The 18,836-nt window shown below is 39.8% G+C and overlaps 1 protein-coding gene across 1 annotated transcript in view; it reads left to right on the forward strand.

Annotated features, from left to right (window-relative positions):
• LOC118820919 (protocadherin Fat 4) overlaps window positions 1-18,836 on the forward strand; it is a 150,567-nt gene that overhangs the window by 92,652 nt on the left and 39,079 nt on the right. Inside the window, exons 5-6 of the mRNA XM_036589258.1 lie at window positions 539-1,461; window positions 4,732-4,906. Of these exons, the coding sequence (XP_036445151.1) occupies window positions 539-1,461; window positions 4,732-4,906 (1,098 nt within the window). The remainder of the gene's footprint in view (window positions 1-538; window positions 1,462-4,731; window positions 4,907-18,836) is intronic.

Here is an 18,836-nt window from a genome sequence, read left to right on the forward strand (position 1 = left end):
CTGATTTGACTGCATTCTTAAGCTGAAAATACTGATCATTCACAGAGAGGAAGTGAATATATCAGCGCCAGATGTTGTTGTAACAATATGTGGAAAAGCATCAATCAATTTAGCATATCAGTATGTAAGGCCTATATTATTATACAACCAGTACACTGTAGACAGTTTAAAAACAAAAGTCCCATTTTAGCATTTGCATTTATTATGAGCAGTAAAAATGATTTACTGGACACAGATAAATCCTGTAGTTAAAGAACTTGTAATTTGGTTCTAATAACTCCTAATCTTTTTATAATAAAGTCCTTAAAACATGGGAACAAATTGCAATCTGAATCTGATTTTCCAGGAACAAGATGAACAAGGAATCTCCTTTTAGTAGCAGGGTCAAAATACATTGGCGTAGTAAAAATTACAAATGTTAAAAGCTGTTTTTTAAAGCTCATATAGAGCATGACTAATGTTCACCTCAACCTCAACTCACCTTTGTATATAACTGTATTAACTCTCATTAATTGAAGATTCTGGTGTTCTTTTGCAGGTTCCAATGCCCAGCTGTCCTACAGCATAGCATCAGGAGACCCTCAGGCCCACTTTGGCATTACTAACTCAGGTGTCCTTCAAACCCGTAAACCTCTAGACCGTGAGAGTCAATCCTTCTACAACCTTGTTATCACCGTCAATGACATGGCCCCATCTCCAGCCACCCGCTTCACCAGCACTGCCCAGGTGTCAGTCATCCTTCTGGATGTCAATGACTGCCCGCCAGTGTTCACCTCGCAGAAAATGGCATACGTCCAGGAGAACACGGCAGTAGACACAGTGGTATTCAAAGCGCAGGCAACCGATGCAGACAGTGGGCCCAACAGTTACGTGGAATACTCATTAGGGGGCTCTTACGGGATCAAGTTCAGCATCGACAACATCGACGGAAGCGTGAGGCTGGTGGGTGAGCTGGATCGTGAAGAGATGGCCAATTACACCCTGACTGTGATCGCCACAGACAAAGGCCAGCCACCGCTGTCTTCCACCATGGAGGTGACCATGGTGGTGCTGGACGTGAACGACAACACACCAAGTTTCTCGCAGAACATCTACGACATTGAGATTGAGGAGAACACGCTCAGCGGAACCGATGTCTTGCAGGTGTTCGCTAGCGACGCAGACGAAGGCACCAACGGGCAGATTCGCTTCTCAATTGCCGCTGGCAATGGAAACTCTGATTTCCGCATCGACTCGGTGACGGGGGTGATCTCCGTTGCCAGGTTGCTGGACAGGGAGACCCGATCTTCATACTCATTGGTGGTCCAGGCTGCGGACCGTGGGAGCAGCCCCAGAGTCGATCGCGCCACAGTGAACATTGTGCTGCTGGATGTTAATGACTGCACACCTGTGTTTGAGCTTTCACCATACACCATCAGAGTCCAGGAGAACCTGGAGAACCTACCCAAGAACATCTTACAGGTACGTACAGAAAGTTACCAAATCACAGAGAGAGAATCCATTCAAATCAAACAAAATTGGGACACAATCTATTAAAATCACACAGAAGCAAGACAGAATTCTTCCACATTTTGATGAACTGAGACAGAACCTATTCAGAACCAAGAAAGAACCCACCCAGACCACACAGAAGTAAGATTAAGAATGCATCCAAATCATGCAGAACCTAGACAGAATCACTCAAACCTGAAGCAGAGACTATCCAAATTATAAAGAACCAAAGCACATCAAATCCAAATCCTGCAGAACTGAGACAAAAGTCATCCAAGCCACACAGAACCAAGACAGAACCAATCTAAATCACCCAATATTAAGACATAACCCATCTCAGTCATGTGGAACGCAGCCATAATCCATCTAAATCACATAGAACTGTGAAAGAACCCATTCAAATCTCGAAGACCCAACATAGAACATGTCCAAAGCTGTCTGGATCATACATAACCAAGACAGAACCCATCCAAATCAAACAGAACCTCTTCCAGTCTCTCTGGAATGAAACAGAACCTGCTTTAACTGCCCAAAATCACTCCCATTTGCCTTCACTTACAGAAATAGAAGAACAAGCGAAAATGAGTCAAAATTGTAAATTTAACTCAAACCACCTGTGAATTTGACATCATGCATGCATGACTAGAATGATAAATGGCTGGTGCGGACTCACTTCTTGCTTTCCAGTGTGGCGCTTATGGAGGTAATTGCTGTAAGTAATATTCTTGAGGACTCGTACTCCAGAATGCTTAAATGACATAATGAGGGTGGTCTCAGCCATCAGTGGCGAAACAAGCTCTCACCTGGGAGAGGAAGTGAAACCCACCTATCTGCCATGACAGCTTTGGGTTTGCCACACACCCTTCAGCGAGACAGTGTGCCAGCAGCACAGCGGGTGTAAAGGCAGAGCTCACACACATACATAGGCATATTCACACCATAATGAACACTGAAGGAGAGTGAGAATGAGCTTTATGGAGATCCAGCCTTTAAAATAAAGGAGCCAAATGGAAGTCAAAATTTTCTTTGGAATGATGCCATAGAAGAACCACTTTTTGGTTCCTTGAAGAACCATTTTTGTAAATGTGAAGCACCTTTAACAAATGTGGAGAACGTACGTAGTGAACCAAGCCATTCAGTATGGTGCAACATCAGAGATCACCATTTTATTTATTGAATTTCCAGTCAAAACAGCCATTTAGTACAGATGAGTCATTCATCTGGAGATATTTCTGAGGAGTTTAGATATAAAAATGTCTACTTGTGTAAGGAATGGGAAAGTCAAAGGAACAGAAGTGAATAAAAGGAGATTCCAAAACTGGACTTCAACAAATTATTAAAAGATGCAGAGAAAATGGAACTCCTCACGTACATGCAAGACCTGGTAGACCAACAAAACTATCACCATCAGATAAACAGTATTTAAAGATTTTTGAGAGGAGAAAATCAAGCTCCACTCTTGCTTCAGATCTGAAAAAATCCACAGGCATTTCACTCATCCTTCCGCTGTGGGAAGACAATTCAGTGCTATGGATCAGAAAGGATGTACATCCGTCAAGAAGCCCTTACTGAGAAAAGGAAATGGACAAGAACATTGTAGAAGAACATTTGCACCAGAACATTAAAACCAGACCTCTGAGATATGAGTTGGGTTGTGAGAAGCTTCTAAGCATATATATACCTGCAGATTTCTTTAAAGCTTGAAAACAAGTCTCCTGAAAAGAATGGAAGCTGTAATAAAGGCAAACATTGGACATAGTAAACACCAAACAATGTGATATTATATTAGGTGCCAAGGCTTTTGAACCTTTCAGCGAGAAGGGCCTGGTTTTGATTCCCCAGCCGGGCAACCAGGGTCCTTTCTGTGTGGAGTTTGCATGTTCTCCCCGTATCTGCGTGGGTTTCCTCTGGGTGCTCCGGTTTCCTCCCACAGTCCAAAGACATGCAGTCAGGCCAACTGGACATGCTAAATTGCCCCTAGTTGTGAATGTGTATGTCTGTGTGTCTGCCCTGCGATGGACTGGCAACCTGTCCAGGGTGTTTCCTGCCCTCTGCCCAATGACTGCTGGGATAGGCTCCAGCTCCCCCCACGACCCAGGAGGATAAGCAGCTTAGAAAATGTATGTGTGTTTGTGTGTGAAGCTGAAAAATTAAAAACTACTTACTGGCCATACTGTACTGCACGAGTTTTTTTTTTTACTAGAAGTATACGTCCAAGCCAAAAACCATTTAGAAAACTTTATTTTTAAGAGTGAGTCTGGAAAGAGAGGAAGACAAGCAGAGAGAAGGATGTCGAGAGACAGCAAAGTGGTGCTGGTGGAGTCTTGCTGGTGTGGGCAACAGGAAATGGTTGGCGTCTGGTTTTCAGCACTCAGGCTCTGAGACGTGAAATTGCTGCTGGATGCCCATGTACTGGACAGCAGCAGAAATGGAATAGGCTGGAAAAACCAGCCTAGTGGGCATGGATTGCTCTCTCCTCAGCCCACTGGCTCAGACTCATACAAGCTCTTATACGACCATTGCTGGCCAAGTCATGTTTTTAGATGGTTAGTGGCCACATTGTAGTCCTTTTCCCTCAGCAAAGGAACATTAGTTGAGTGCTCTCAGTTCATCAAACTGTTGGTCTGTCCATCTGTTCATTGCGTTTCAGATATTATACTTTAATAATGTTGAATCTAATAAATTGAAAATGGAAACATTAGCATGTCAATGTAAGGCAATTTTCTGCACTTTTTTTTACTTATAGGAAATGAATGGCAGAATATTGCAACAGCCTAACAATACCTTAGCAACCACCTGGGATTCCATAGCAACATGATTTTTTCCACAATATTTGTTACAGTAACATATGCATTGCGATCCAATTTTGAAATTCAAGGCATTCTGGATATTGCTTATTGTACAGTCTTATGCAAAGTTTTGGGTACCTCAAACATATTGGAAAGAAATGTGCAAAAGTTCGGGCACGTGTCACATTTTGCTAAAATTTACATGTTAAAATTGGCAGAAATATGTAGGCTAATAAGTTCCCTGTTACCTGCAGAGAAAGGGTTCTTAAACTAGTCCCCAGGGACCCCTAGACAGTATGCATTTTTGCTCAATCCCACTTCACATTGCATAGGCATAAAGCAAAATTATGAACCATCTGGGGTTCCCTGAGGAACAGTTTGTGAACTACTGTAATATTTTGATAATCGGTGCAACCATTATTAGGGGTTTAACACCTCTTCTTCTCTGCAGGTTGTTGGACGTGATGATGACTATGGTCCAAATGGGCAGCTGAGCTACAGTCTGAGCGGAGGGAACGACGAAGGTGCCTTCAGTCTAACGTCCAGTGGGCAACTCAAACTGGTGCGGACACTTGACCGTGAGGCTCAGGACCGTTACATCCTCATCATCACTGCCATCGACTCAGGTAAGAACACAACAACCTGTTTTCACTTAATGCATTGGATTCATATGTTGGTTAAATATAGAGCCATGCGGTGAGCTAGAAAATAGCGTTTGAGTGAGTGAGCATTCGTGGCCTTGTAAGCTACTTGTCAATGTTCATGTCTTTGTTCTTGGAAGCGCAACTTTTAATCTTCAGCCTGATAAACATGAGTGAGTTGCAATTCAGGTACATGATGTGCTTTGCATCACAAAAAAATGCTTATAATTGGCAAAATGTCAAAGTGTTCAGTGCCCATGCAAGTTCAGTCCTTGGTGATGCCACAGCCATCCATGGCTGGGAGTCCAATACTCCTTCATCACTAAGTGCAATGCAAGCCAACACAGGCATCTGATTGCTGATGTAACACAGTGGCAGCTAGTCTTCTCATGCAAGTGTTGAGCTGTCCAATGATGTTGCATTAGTGACACTTTAAAAAGGTGCTGTGGTGCTTCAAAAAAAAAAAAAAAATAACATACATTTTCATGTGCATGTCAAAACATTAGCACACGTGTCTCTCCGGGTGTGAGTTTGAATATCTGTGTATGTGTGTTTATGAACACCATATGTGTGTAGTGTGTGTGTGTGCATTCGCATGCGGGTGTGAGATTGTAGGTTGTTATTGCTTGGAGGTCAGTGTGTGTGTGTGTGTGTGGAGTAGAGGAGTAGAGGCTATTCTGGCTAAGTACAGCTTTCCTCCTCTGCCTTCGGCCAAAACCACCTTGGCCAGCGGGTGGCCCGCCCACATTCCAGCCCAAGTCACATGACCCACTGTAATGATGGGTATATTTCGTCTGGCTCTGTATGTGGTGAGAATCATAACAATAAAATCTCCCTTCTAGAGCCCAGCAAATTCACTCTTTCTAGATTGGAGTAAAATGTGTGGCTATCTCTGACCCATAGAGTTGTTGTTGTTGTTATTATTATTATTATTCAGCTATGCATGCAATTTAACTCTAAATTGTAAATGTAAACAAGTTTTTAACTTTAAAATACATAAAAATACATTAATATAACAAGATTTTATTCCAAGAAAGTTTGGACCATTTCTATTGGTCCATTCATTGTAAGATGTTCACAGTGTAGCTGGCATTTTTAACTGATGTTAAAAACAATAATATTAATAATAATTGGCTTATAAGGTTAAATTAATGCACAAGGTTTAAAACAACAACAAATCTAACTTCAGTGTACATTCTGTGTGTAGGCTGCACTTCCTTTTTATTGTTTTGATGCCAAAACAATGACAGACATATAGCAAAAATGTAAAGAGTACCTTTAGTTATAGCTGCTGTATCTTGTAAATGCGGTTATGTAATTAAAGAGTTATTACTTAACAATAACTTCATAATTTAAATAAATTACATTTTCATTCAGTGTACATTTTTCATTGACATGTTCCCGACTTCTTCTTATTTGTTTTGATGTCAAATAAAGACAAAAACATGGCAAAAATGTAAGCCACAATTGTAAGGATTAAGATGCTTGTGTATTCCAGGGCTTTCAAACTGAAATCCTGGGGGGGTGTAGTGCTGCGCAGTTTAGTGTTTTTAAATGAGCCTGAAAAGTGCTGAAAGGTGACCAAGTAACTGCTGAGAAAGCATTGAGTGACGTCCATAAAGCTCTAATTGTAAAAACATCTGCATTTCAGCAATGTGCAAAGTCTCACATTTGAGTCCTGGCAGACGCTTGTTGTTTGTTCTTATAAACACTCAGTTGTTAGACAGGAGGATAAATATTTGTCGCTATTAAAACATGATTAATGATTCGTAAGTTTATGTATGTTTATGCTATAAAAAACATTCACTTGACAGCAGAAAATCTTGACAGCAGAAAATGGAAAAAATCTATATAAATAGTAAAAAGCAGCTATTGTGTCCTAATAGGAGAATACTGAAAAACCTCAATAGGGCTCTTGGTTGGAACGGTCCAGGATATTTCAACATATGTGCGTTCTGTGAGACGTTTCGAGGAAAGGGGCCGAAGCTGTACCACCTCTTGAAACCGACCAAAAGAAGCTGTCCTGATGGTTTTCAGAGACTGTTTTCTTCATTATTATGGAAACGGATGCTGGATATTGACCCTGACTTTTCCCCTTTGAGTAGCTTTCAGTCTGGAAAGCAAGTGTCAGTCTGTCTGTCTGTCTGTCTGTCTGTCTATGTGTCAGAGTGGGAGTGAATGTAACTGCAGTGTTTTGCACGTGACTGAAGCCTTAAAAGGACAGAAACAAAAGAAATCAGTTCCATGCAGAAGAGAGAGAGAGAGATAGAGAGAGAGAGAGAGAGAGAGAGAGAGAGAGAGAGATGATGATGATGATGATGTTGATGATGACAAGGATGATACATCGATCAGCGATGAGGTGATGATAAAAAGAAAGGGAGAGCAAGAAAGGGTAGAAAGCTGGATGCGTGCAAAAAGGTGTGTGAGAGAGAATGAAATAAAGGGAAAGAGAGGGAGAGAAAGATTGAGAGGTGGAAAAGAATATGAGAGAAACAGAAAAAGAGGGAAACGTCAAGACGGATGAGTGAGAGGAAAAGAAAGACAGAAGGAGGGGAAAATAATGAGAGAAAGAGAGAAAGGGGAGAGTGAATCAGCGAGAGAAAGAAGCGGAAAAGAATTAGAAAAAGGACAGTGGAAAAGAGAGAAAAGGGGAAAAGGAGGAAGATGGGAATAGAGAAAGAGAGAGAAAGAAATGAATAAGAGGTAACAAGAGAATAGAAAAGAGTGAAAGAGAGAGAGAGAAGGAAAGAGAGAACCAGTGAGAGAGAAAGAGAGAGGGGAAGAGAGAGAGAGGAAAAGAAAAATGATGAGAGAATCAGTGAGAGAGAGTGGAAAACAGTGTGTGAGAGAGCGAGAGAGAGAGATGGGGGGGTTTGGCGTGCTGTAGTGGTTATTGAGAGATGTGTGTATGTGTGTTACTGGAGACGTGGCAGTGTAAAGGTGTTTTATAGGCCGACTCGCTGCAGCAGTGCTGAAACAGCCAGGCTTCACTCTCACAGCCCAGAGCTGCTGGACCAGTTTCTGAAGGAAAATGTCATCCTGACAGAAAAATGGAGATAGGGATGGAGATGCGGGGAAAATAAGAGAGTGCGAGACAGACAGTGAGATAGAGAGAGAGTGCGTGTAAGTGTCTCTCGCCTGATTTAATGGCGGTGCGTTACGTCTGGGACGGCCCCAAGCTCCCCACGCACGCGTTCAGTAGAGCCTCGTCCAACGGCTCGTGTTCTCCAGCAGGGAGTACGAGTGTGTTGGCCAACGGCACCGCGGGAGCGGCCAGTTCAGAACTTCAGCAGGGCTTGCACTCTATGCTGCCGTTACACAGTAGGGTGTTACGCCAAATATAGACTCTTTAACCATTTACAGGTGTAGTTTGAGGAGGAAATCAAATTGACATTGTAGTCCAAACTGTCAAAGACGGTTTGCTATGTTGCCTGGTTTACTTTTGCGCTGGAGCTGCAAGGCTAATGTAATGGAAGCTAATACAGCATGCAAACTGCATGGCTAACCCTACATTCATATTAGTTGGTGATAGAGCGACAGGCGACCAGGCATTTCCTATGGAAGAAGGTGACTTGTAGCTTGATAAGCAACTCAGCTACAATGTACACACCCATATGCACCAACTAAAGCAGACTTAAACACATCCACAAGGACCTTTTTACACTTTGCATTAACATCTGCAACTCAATCATACAGATTGGATCACACAGCACTGCGCAGTATTTAAGTCAGTTTGGCATGGTGCCAGAGCAGAAAAGCCTTTTATTGCAATGTGTGACCTATGCAGGCTATCGAGTGTTTAATGTTTTTATAAGATTGATACTTCTGCTAGTTTCCAATAGTTTTACACTACTTTGACCTGTTTACCTGAACACCCAAAAACAAAGGACTTTTATTTTGGCGTGTTTTTATGAAAGAGGGGTCATGGTATTGTCATAAAGGTCTGTGGTTTCGCACATTTTGGAAAAATTGTCATTTTTGAGTCATGGCTAGAATGGGTCAGTTTACCAGGTCAGGTGTCCTGACCTCAGAAAAACCATGAAAATGTGTAATTGTTATAATAACGTTTATTTATTTGAAAAAAAAACAACTAATAACTAAATAAACTAAAATTCATGGACAGAGGTTTCTGTGAGTGTAAGTAGATGCTTGCTTAATTTTAAATTAGTCTGAAACGTCAGGTGGCACAACCACTAAGTCAAATGCTGCAACCAGACTAGTACAGTTTTAAGAACTGATATAGGCAATTAAAAGCTATGATAACACTAACTGTATTTAATATATATAATGTGCATAGATATAAATGCAAATATATATGCAAATATAAAAATGCAAAAGTCCTTTTTAATAAAATGTTTGAAAATTGTAATTTTGAAAACCTTATTTTTCGTTGACCCATAAACAAAAGCTGCAAGTATTCCATGTTCAATTCAAAGACATATTACACTACTGACACCACTCAAGACATAAACAATACAAAGCACAGCTAGTACAGATGAATCGTAAACACTATCGTTATACAGCATAAAGTTTGGCCAGTAGGGGGAGCAGTGCAACTCGACTTCAAACTCCGCCTACAAACACAGACATTTGCTCATGAGCCGCTGAATGCTGTCGTTTTATTGGCTCCCTACCAAAACATCTGCATGAATTAGGGGATGCGTCATGTAAATGATGTTTAAATGAGGTAGTGGTGGGCTGGCACTTGATTTTATGCACTGACGCTGATTCATCCATTGTGGCCAAATCTTTGCTTGCTTCCACATTGTAGTGTCATGAATCAGATTCAGAGTAGCGGTGAAATCTGCGCTCTTTTTACGCAACTTTGATGAATAAGAGCCGTTGTGTCCAACAGAATCTTGCCAGCTAATGGAAACTGGCCCGTAAAACCACAAATGTATTTCATTCGTTTTTACGCATTATAGCAAAAGCAAAGTAAAGAAGTATATAGAGCCTCCTAAGATGAAACAACGAAGCAACAGATAACCGAGACGGTTAATTCAAAATAGGGACGACAGCAAGAAATATTGCATGTCGGTAAAAAACACAGTCCAAATTTGTTCGTCATGTCTGTAAAACCACAGATTGAAGTTTGGCAGGCCTACGCTGTTCCATCTTCAGTATTTTCCTGTTAGATGACACCCAGTTCATGCTGCTGAGACTGCTGTGCGGCAAGAGAAACTTCTGGCAGTTAATGGCAGTTAATGGCTGAATGGCCTTTGCTTTAGCTGTCATTAAAGAAGAGTGTTAAGTCGTGTGAGGAGCACCATAAGATGGAGAGGAAGAGAAAGTGATTGAGTGGAAGAGAAAGAGAAGAAAGGACAGAAGGTATGGGAACAGTCTCGGTGATGAAAGAACGAAAAGGCCGCTTGACAACATTCACACGAACCGTGTTTGTTCACGTTTATTAAAGAGACAGCAAATCTCCTGTGTGTGCCTATGGAACACACACACACACACACACACACACACACACACACACACACACACACACAGAAAGGCCCCCCTGTTCGCTCCCAGCCTATAGGACCACACTGTTTGCCATGTCCTTTCAGCTTTAGAGGAGCGTTTAGCAGATAAAAGATGTTAATGGCTGCACCATTTAGTGCCTCTGTGCTTTTATGCAGCTGAATCCGGAGCTCTATTTATGCCTGCAGAATAAAGCACACTATAATGAGGCCATTAGAGAGTACAGCGCCACCTCTGGTTGGAGTTCTAAAAACTTTCACCATGGATTGTCCCTTAATATGCAGAGTTAGTAGAGTGCCAATCAATATTTCAGACATATCTACACAAAGTAGAGCTTTTATTTATTTTTACTATTTTCCAGTGGAGAACACTCAGGACCTTCTAGAGCAGAGGTCACCAAACCTCCTCCTGGAGACCTGCTTTCCAACGTAGTTCCAACCTGTATCTAACAGCTGCCCCCTCCCCATACCACCACTAATGCATCTGATCCAGCAGGTGTGGCAGATTGTGGTTCAAACTGTAGGAAGATAGATCTCCAGAACCACTGTTCTTGACCTTTAGAGGAGGCCTAATGAATACATATAATTTTTGGCTTATTTGTAGTCACTAAACTCATCATGCTTGTCATATTTAAAATTAGCAAGTATTGTAATAACACTCTCCTTGTTAAGATTTGTTTAGAAACCAAAAGGGTTTCAGAAAATTGTCCAATCAGAATATTTTCTTTGTAGTATTTGGGTAGATACAGCCACTGGTTAGGACTTCAAGAGCTTACAGTGAAATCAACCAATCACGTTTTGATTTACTTTAATAGAAGGGATGAATTTTGTGATCAAAAAAGTCCCTCTAGGCATTCTGGAAGTCCTAGATATGTCACCTAGATATGTCACTGTGAATATGCACAGGCTAACAGCTTTTAGTCAGTTATAGAAATCGAAAACAAGAAGACTCTTAACTGAGTCACTGTAAGACACTGTAACACTCAAGGTAACACATATATTAATGTATCTTGCAAGCTTCAGACAAAACATATGGGATGTTTTCTAGTCTATTTTATCTAGAATGGAAAAAATTAATGTGCATCATTGTTAGCTTAGTGCTAACATACTATTAGAAATCCCATGAGGATGCTAGCAGAAGTTGGCATTATTATAAAGTTTTTGACATTGTGTTTTGACAGTTCTGGCCTAAACTAACTAATCGTGCTTTGCCCGTGCTATTTCCCACATTTTAAAATAATAATGAAGTAATCAAAGTGAGTTTATACTATACATAGCTATTGAGACCCATTCTACGTCCGACCACATCTGATTGGCTTAGACACATCAACAAGAGCAAATGCTCCACCTTCTTTTTAACCCACATTAAAATCCTTAGTACTTACATACTAAGACTTATTATTCAGTAACTACTGGGACTTTAACACAAACTGGTTGAGCTCTTCTTAGGTTATAGAAGTGTGTAATAAAACATTGGGTCCACCAGTGGGCCCTGGCCATTTAAGGGGTTAAACTAAGTAATAGTAGGATGATATTATTTTGGTTGCCTAAATTTCATCAAAGTTCTACTTAAAAGATGAAATCTACTTGTTGGAGTGGTCTTGTTTAAAAATATGTATTTTTGCTTTGGACATAAATTCACACTAATAAAACAACTTCATCCTTTGCATTTGCTATAGAAACCAATTTAATTAGCATCTAAACATAAACCTTTACTCAAAATGTTGTCATGTTTGTGAAGAACATGCATGTCCAAACTTCTAACTGGCCCTGAATGTAGGGAATTGTTTTATTAAAAGCAGCATGATGTGTGTGAGTGTGGTGAGGTTGGTTTTTAAAGGTGGCGGTCAGGAAAAGCATGGCCAAATTCCAGAGGCTTTGTCCAAGCTGGCTAAAATATCAGATTCCTCAAGCGTAGTGAAAATGGCCTGTAAAATTCAACTTGAGCTTTTAAACAACATGCCATAACACTGTGGTTTAGTCACTTTTCCATCCTGTCTCTCTTGTTTTCTCCCCCTCCCTCTGACCTTTCAGAAAGGTGTGTTTATGAAGCCATGTAAATGGTATGAGACCATGAGATGCTGAATAAAAATGAGGCTGAATAGGGAAAATAACTACTACTTGTAAACATTACATTTTCTCTCTTGCATCTTGTTTTTTTTTTTTTACCAATTACAGAAAAAGCATACATTCATTGTATGTTTAGAAGTAGAAGTCTATCCCTACCAAACCCCAGCTAACAGGAAATACAGGCTGCTAATACAATTAATAAGACAAAATACAGAAAAAAGTATGTTGATATCTTAATTATGTTATGTGATAGTTTGCCACCCATATGCTTGTTAACAGTGAAATTTCTGTCATGCTGGTTGTAGCGTGAGTGCATAACCCAATACTTTGATTATATCACCAGTATAAACCAACTACATAGCTTGTAGCCTGAACTGAGCAGCTGCTCAAATTAGGCTAAAGCATACTGGCTTAGCTAGCAATGTTACAAGAGCTCAATATAAAAAAATGAATTATAAAGTTTGAATTTTTATGCATAATCTGTTATCTGCTTTGTTGTGTGTCTTCCACTGTCAGAAAACATTCATGGCAGATATTGTTTTCATTCAACAAGGCACAAACAATATTAATGTACCCTTAAAGGAACAACAGTGGTCTTAAGAATCCAACTGTGTACCTTCAGTTTTCCCCTAAATGAAAGGTGAATATTTGTACCTTTTTATAACCTTATGTTTTAAAACAGAACAATAAAATAAAAAGCCTGGAGACTCCACACAAAAACATTGTGTGGAGTCAGTACAACTTATATAATAAAATGTATAATTTCAAAGCAATATGGTAAACTTATATTCCCTACCTAAAGGCACTGAAGCCGAATTTTTGAGGGTGCCACCCAGGGACAAGAAGGGTACCACCCCAGTGAGAGTTTAGTACTTTTTTCTTTGAGTGTATAGAACGTGTATATGCATACCTGTATATCTCAAGAGGTCGAAGTCACTCTGGGAAGCATAGCATCTCATACAGAGAAAAACATAGTGGGCAGTTAAGTCTATAGCCAAACCATAGCTGTTCTGAGGTCAGCTGAGAACCTGTCACTGTTGATTGGGCAGTCTCTATTCATTGAATCTCATAAAGCCTTTCCGAAACTACCGAGGACTTCAGTGACAGGCACCACAAACATGAAAGTTGGACATGGACCATTTAAAATATGAGAAACGAATTTTGTCCCACATTTAACAAATCGATAAATCCATAAGTATGTCTTACAGAAATCCCTATTCATGAGATCAGTAGAAACCTAAATCATGCATAATGATGGGAATGCATTGCAAAAATGACTTCTCTCTCTTTTCTTTCACTCTCTTACTCTCTTTCATTGGTGTGTGTGTGTGTTTCCATTCAGCTGTGCCTAACCACAGCCACGAAGCCTCTTCTTACCGGGGCAACAGCTATCCACACAGACAAAAATGCCATTTCCACCCTTGGTTTATTTACGCTTCATCTGAAGAACACACACACTCAGTCTGTGTGTGAAGGCATAATTAAGTGTTTAGCTGAGAGCTGATGAAAACCTATGTTTGGCTGGGCCACTGTTAGATGGAGTTCAGAACAATGCTTCAGTAAATAATGTTGGCAGAACAGATAATCTGCTGTGACCCCAGTCCATCTCGGACGACCGGGAAACGGGACGGAGACAAGTCATACTAATTTCCATCAAAATCTATTCCATCAATGTTGCTGTTGCAATGTCGACTGAGGGTATTTCATGACTGCTGTGAAAAGGAGGTAAAGAACCATCTGGCAAAATGTTTGTTCAGAAACCAACAGTGGTTCTTTAATAACATCACTTCAAAGAGCTTTTTACCATTTCTATATTAGAACAGTGCTCTAGGAGATCCACACTACAGAATTTAGTTCCAGCTTTTATCCACCACATCTGATCCAACAAATGATCTTAAGGTCTTCAGAAGTCCTGGATTAGTTGAATGAGGTGTGGGTTGGACGGGCAACCTGAAGGAAAGTAGATCTCCAGCAAGAGAGTCGGTGACCACTTTTTTAAAGTAGTACTGGAAACAAAACTATAAAACCACTCCAATTGGTAATACTGGCCTTCTCTGATTTTGCCACTCTGATTTAGAACACAGCTGATTGGCTTAAATGCATTAAAGTGGACACATTTTGCATCAATCAACTTAAACTAGGCACACATAGTAATTAGACTCGTATAATAGTTGTGGATCAGCAGTTTTCAACATGGAATTTTATAATATGTCAACTCTAACATTCTGAATTGACCTCTCTGATCATATATCTATTGGCCCAAATAAGGACTAAGCTGTTTTTTCCTATGGAAAATTTAAAAGACTGCCAGTATCTAATACTGTGGTAAACAAAAATGTGCCAAAGCTGATACATTTTGTCTGCGTCCTCTGAATTATGAGGTCATTAAATAGTCAAAATATGGTTATTTCTGGTGGGCCAAATTGAATATTCTTGCAGGTCATCTTTGTACGGATTTAAATCAAGCAAATTTGAGGCAATATTTTTTTTTTTTCAGCATGGAAATGTGTTTGCTTTACAAAGCTGAAAGTGAATGTTTTGGCAAGTGAGTCAACATTTATATATATTTTTGTGTTGTATCAGCTGTACATGCCAAGAAAGCTGCAGTTCTGTTGTCTGTTTTATCTCTGCATGGCTGTCTTCGTGGAGAGGTGTGCATTGTTTTCACAGCAAGGGGTTCTTATCCCTTTATTTTCACCTCTCGTTGCTCCCTAGCAGCCCAACTTTGGGAAATCATTCTTTAGATTATGACATTACTTTTACGTTTATGACGTTTAGCAGATGCTCTTATCCAAAGCTACTTAGAGTTTGATAATTTTACACAAGTAGGCCAAGGTGGTGTTTGGAGTCTTGCTCAAGGACTCTTATTGGTATAGTGTAGGGTCTTTGCCCAGGCAGGGGATTGAACCCCAGTCTACTGCATAAAAGGCAGAGGTGTTACCAACTACACTATACCAACCACATTAGACCTTCAATTCAGTGAGTCTCTTTTATGTCTTTATATCAGTGATTGTATACTTCTAACTCCAAATTTGGACCCACGCTCTTTGCTAGCATTCCCATGATGCTCATCCTCAGTAATCCCTTCACACATCTCTCTGGGGCTTTAAGTTGTAATTACAAGTGTCTTTGGGACCCCCTTTGGTTTTTGGGGTGTGGGACACACACCCTGCACTTTGTATGTGTGTGGAGTGATGGTAAAGTGTAAGAGGCTTAGACTGGACCATATGTTTGTGCTAGACACTCTGCTACTGGCACGACTTACAGGAGGATTACACACTCAGAGATGTCTGAGTGAGTTAGTGAGAGAAGGACTGTTGGTGTGGGTATGTGTGTGGGTTAGAGAGTGGTGTCTATGTGAGTTAGACACTGGGAACACTGGACAGATGGACCTGGTCAGTTTGGTCTGTAGTGAGATGGCCTAGTTCATTGTAGAGTACATGCGTGTGTGTGTGTATGTGTGTTAGGGGTGTATAAACCCCTAATAAACCACTAATATGGATACATCTAATTTGAAATTTAGCAGGGAATAAACAAACATAAATACATATATTTATATATACTTTATTAATGCAGTACTATGCAAAAGACAGAGAGCACCTTTCCTTTATTTAATAATACAAACATACTTTGAGACAGCAGGTAAAATTCAAATAGAAACAGAAAGAAGTGTTTTTTAAACTGTTCTTTACAGGTATTTAATTGAAAACAGTACAAAAAAGATACCTTTAATATTTTACCATATCCACTTTATTGATTTAATAAATACACACTATTTCCAAATGTAATGCCTGCAGCACATTCCAGAAAAAGTTGGGACATGGCCAATGTAAGACTGGGAAGCTTGTGGAACGATAAAAAACACCTGTTTTGGAACTTTCCACAGATAAACAGGTGAATGCTATCATGAGTGAATATAAAAGGAACATTCATGAAAGGCTCATTCACCACTTTGAAAAAACTCTGTAAGCGAATAGTCCAACCTTCTTGACCCACAATTGTAAGCAATTTATGGGTTTTACCATCTAATATCATTAAAAGATTCAGAGAACCTACAGAACTCTCTGTGCATAAACTGCAAGGCTGAAAAACAATATTGAATGCCTGTGACCTTTGATCCCTCAGACGGCAGTTCATTGAAAACACATGACATGCTTCTCTGATGATATGATACATATGCATTTTGGAGGGACATATATTGCCATCTAAATGACGTCTTTTTCAGGGGAGCCCCTGCTTGTTCCAGCAAGACACCAAGCCACATTCTGCATGTGCAGTTCAGACCTGTTTACCATTGAAAACGTGGTAGATTATGAAGCACAATATACTACAGCAGAGACTCTGGACTGTTGAGTAGCTGAAGTGTTAGATCAAGCTAGAATGGGGAAAAAATCCACTTTCACAACTATAACAATTGGTGTTCCAAACAGTTACTGAACGCTTTTAAAAGGAAAGGTGAGGTAACACAGTGGTAAACATGCCCCTGTCTGAATGTTTTTGGAACATGTTTCAGGCATCAAATTTAGTATAAGCTTATCTATACAAACAGCAGTTAATTAAGAGAAACATCACTTATATTGTCTTTGCACTTTTTCTGTTGAATACGGGTCAAAAAAGATTTCCACATTTTGCTGTTTTTGTTTATATTTTTCCTTCTGTCCCAACTTTTTTGGAATTGGTCTGAATGTGTCATAGATGTAAATGTTTTGTCTTCGAGCTTGTCTGGGGTAATCTGTAAGGAATGAATGTGGTGTGCTATGTAAGTGGATTGCATGCGAAGGCTAAGCTCATGCAGTTACATGACCACTCTCCATACCTAATGGCTAATTAATTCAATTTCCTGTCGATAGCCTGCTTTAAGTTGGCTGATGTACTGTTTTTAGCTGTGTGACGTACTTTTGTCCTTTTTTGTAGACACCAGACAATATCAGAAACGTAATAACTTTACAGGAGAAGGAAAAAAATGTTCTTTCAAAGGGAGTTAATAGAAAAAATGATTTATTCCAAGTAATTTTAGACCATTTCTGCTGGTCTGTTCATCATGAAATGTTCACACAATGTGAAGGACAGCTGGCAATTTTATATTATGTAAAAAATGAAATGAAAAAAAATTCAGTTACAGTGACAATAAGCAGGTCTGTTTAGATTATTCACCAACTCAACTCAATAGGTTGAAGTGAATGTGTGATGGTTTAAGCATAGAGTTAGCACAATGCTACTTGAAGCAATATAGGTTTCCAAAGCTAATAGAAGAAACGTTCAGACATCATCAGTGCCTTGGTTCAGTTGACTACATTTGAAAAAAGGGGTAAATTGTGCAAATGAGTTTTTTTACTGAACTATTCCTTTAATGCTGGCCTTCTGTGATTCGATTAGAAAGGTCAGGCGTCGTCTCTAAGAGCGCTGCTTTAGAAGTGTTTGTTCAAAGTCTAATATTACACTGGCTGAAGGGAGTCCTTATGACAAAGTGTCTCCAGCAGGAAACTGTAATCCCTGGTAGGTGTGTGTGTTGTGTGTAAGACAGAGATGGTGTAATTGCGTAGTGGATGAGTAAGCTGTGACTGTGATATGATCGGTATTTGGCCCGTCTCTGGAGAAGAGAAGAGAAACAATACATCAGAGACAAAGCACTGCTGAGGATTAGTGAACACACACACACACACACACACACACACACACACACACACACACAAAGCTATAAAAATTAAAACGAAGAAGAAATGTTCAAGATTCTGCTCTATTTCTAAACCACTATTCAACCTGAAGCACATATGTGAAATTGACCTTCAGGCTTTTGTATAAAAAAGTCAGATTTTTTATTAGTCTTATTCCCTCCATTATAGCTTGTGTTCAAACGACTCTCAGGTGGATTTGACCTACTGATTAGAGGCTTTTGCACAAACGTGTGGAGTTCATGCCAAGGTGGACATACCAAATACAAAGAAACTCCTAAATTCATGTAAGCATTCAAAAATTGTTCTTTTCACTCAAGTTGTGATGCTAATAATATCATTTGTGCTCAGAAATGTTGCATTAAATTAAGAAGAAATGCATAATAGAAGCACTTTCACAAGTGGTCTCACCAGACTTTTGGAGCCCACTGTATCTTACACACGTTTTAATTTTAACAAGTTCATAATCTGGTTGTAAAACCTTCTTCTTCTTCTTCTTCTTCTTCTTCTTCTTCTTTGTATCATTATTATTATTATTATTATTATTATTATTATTATTATAAGCTCAATGAACTCAAAATCTTAAGGTGACCAGGTTACTTCACTTTTTTTTAAAACACTGAGTCATTTTTTACAGTGTACGAGTGCTGGTTGACTTGCTGAATTGATTTGTTGGTTAAACAGTTGCTGTTAAGTCCTTTGGCT

This window comes from Colossoma macropomum, unplaced genomic scaffold, assembly GCF_904425465.1.
Source record: "Colossoma macropomum unplaced genomic scaffold, Colossoma_macropomum, whole genome shotgun sequence".
Classification (NCBI taxonomy): domain Eukaryota; kingdom Metazoa; phylum Chordata; class Actinopteri; order Characiformes; family Serrasalmidae; genus Colossoma; species Colossoma macropomum.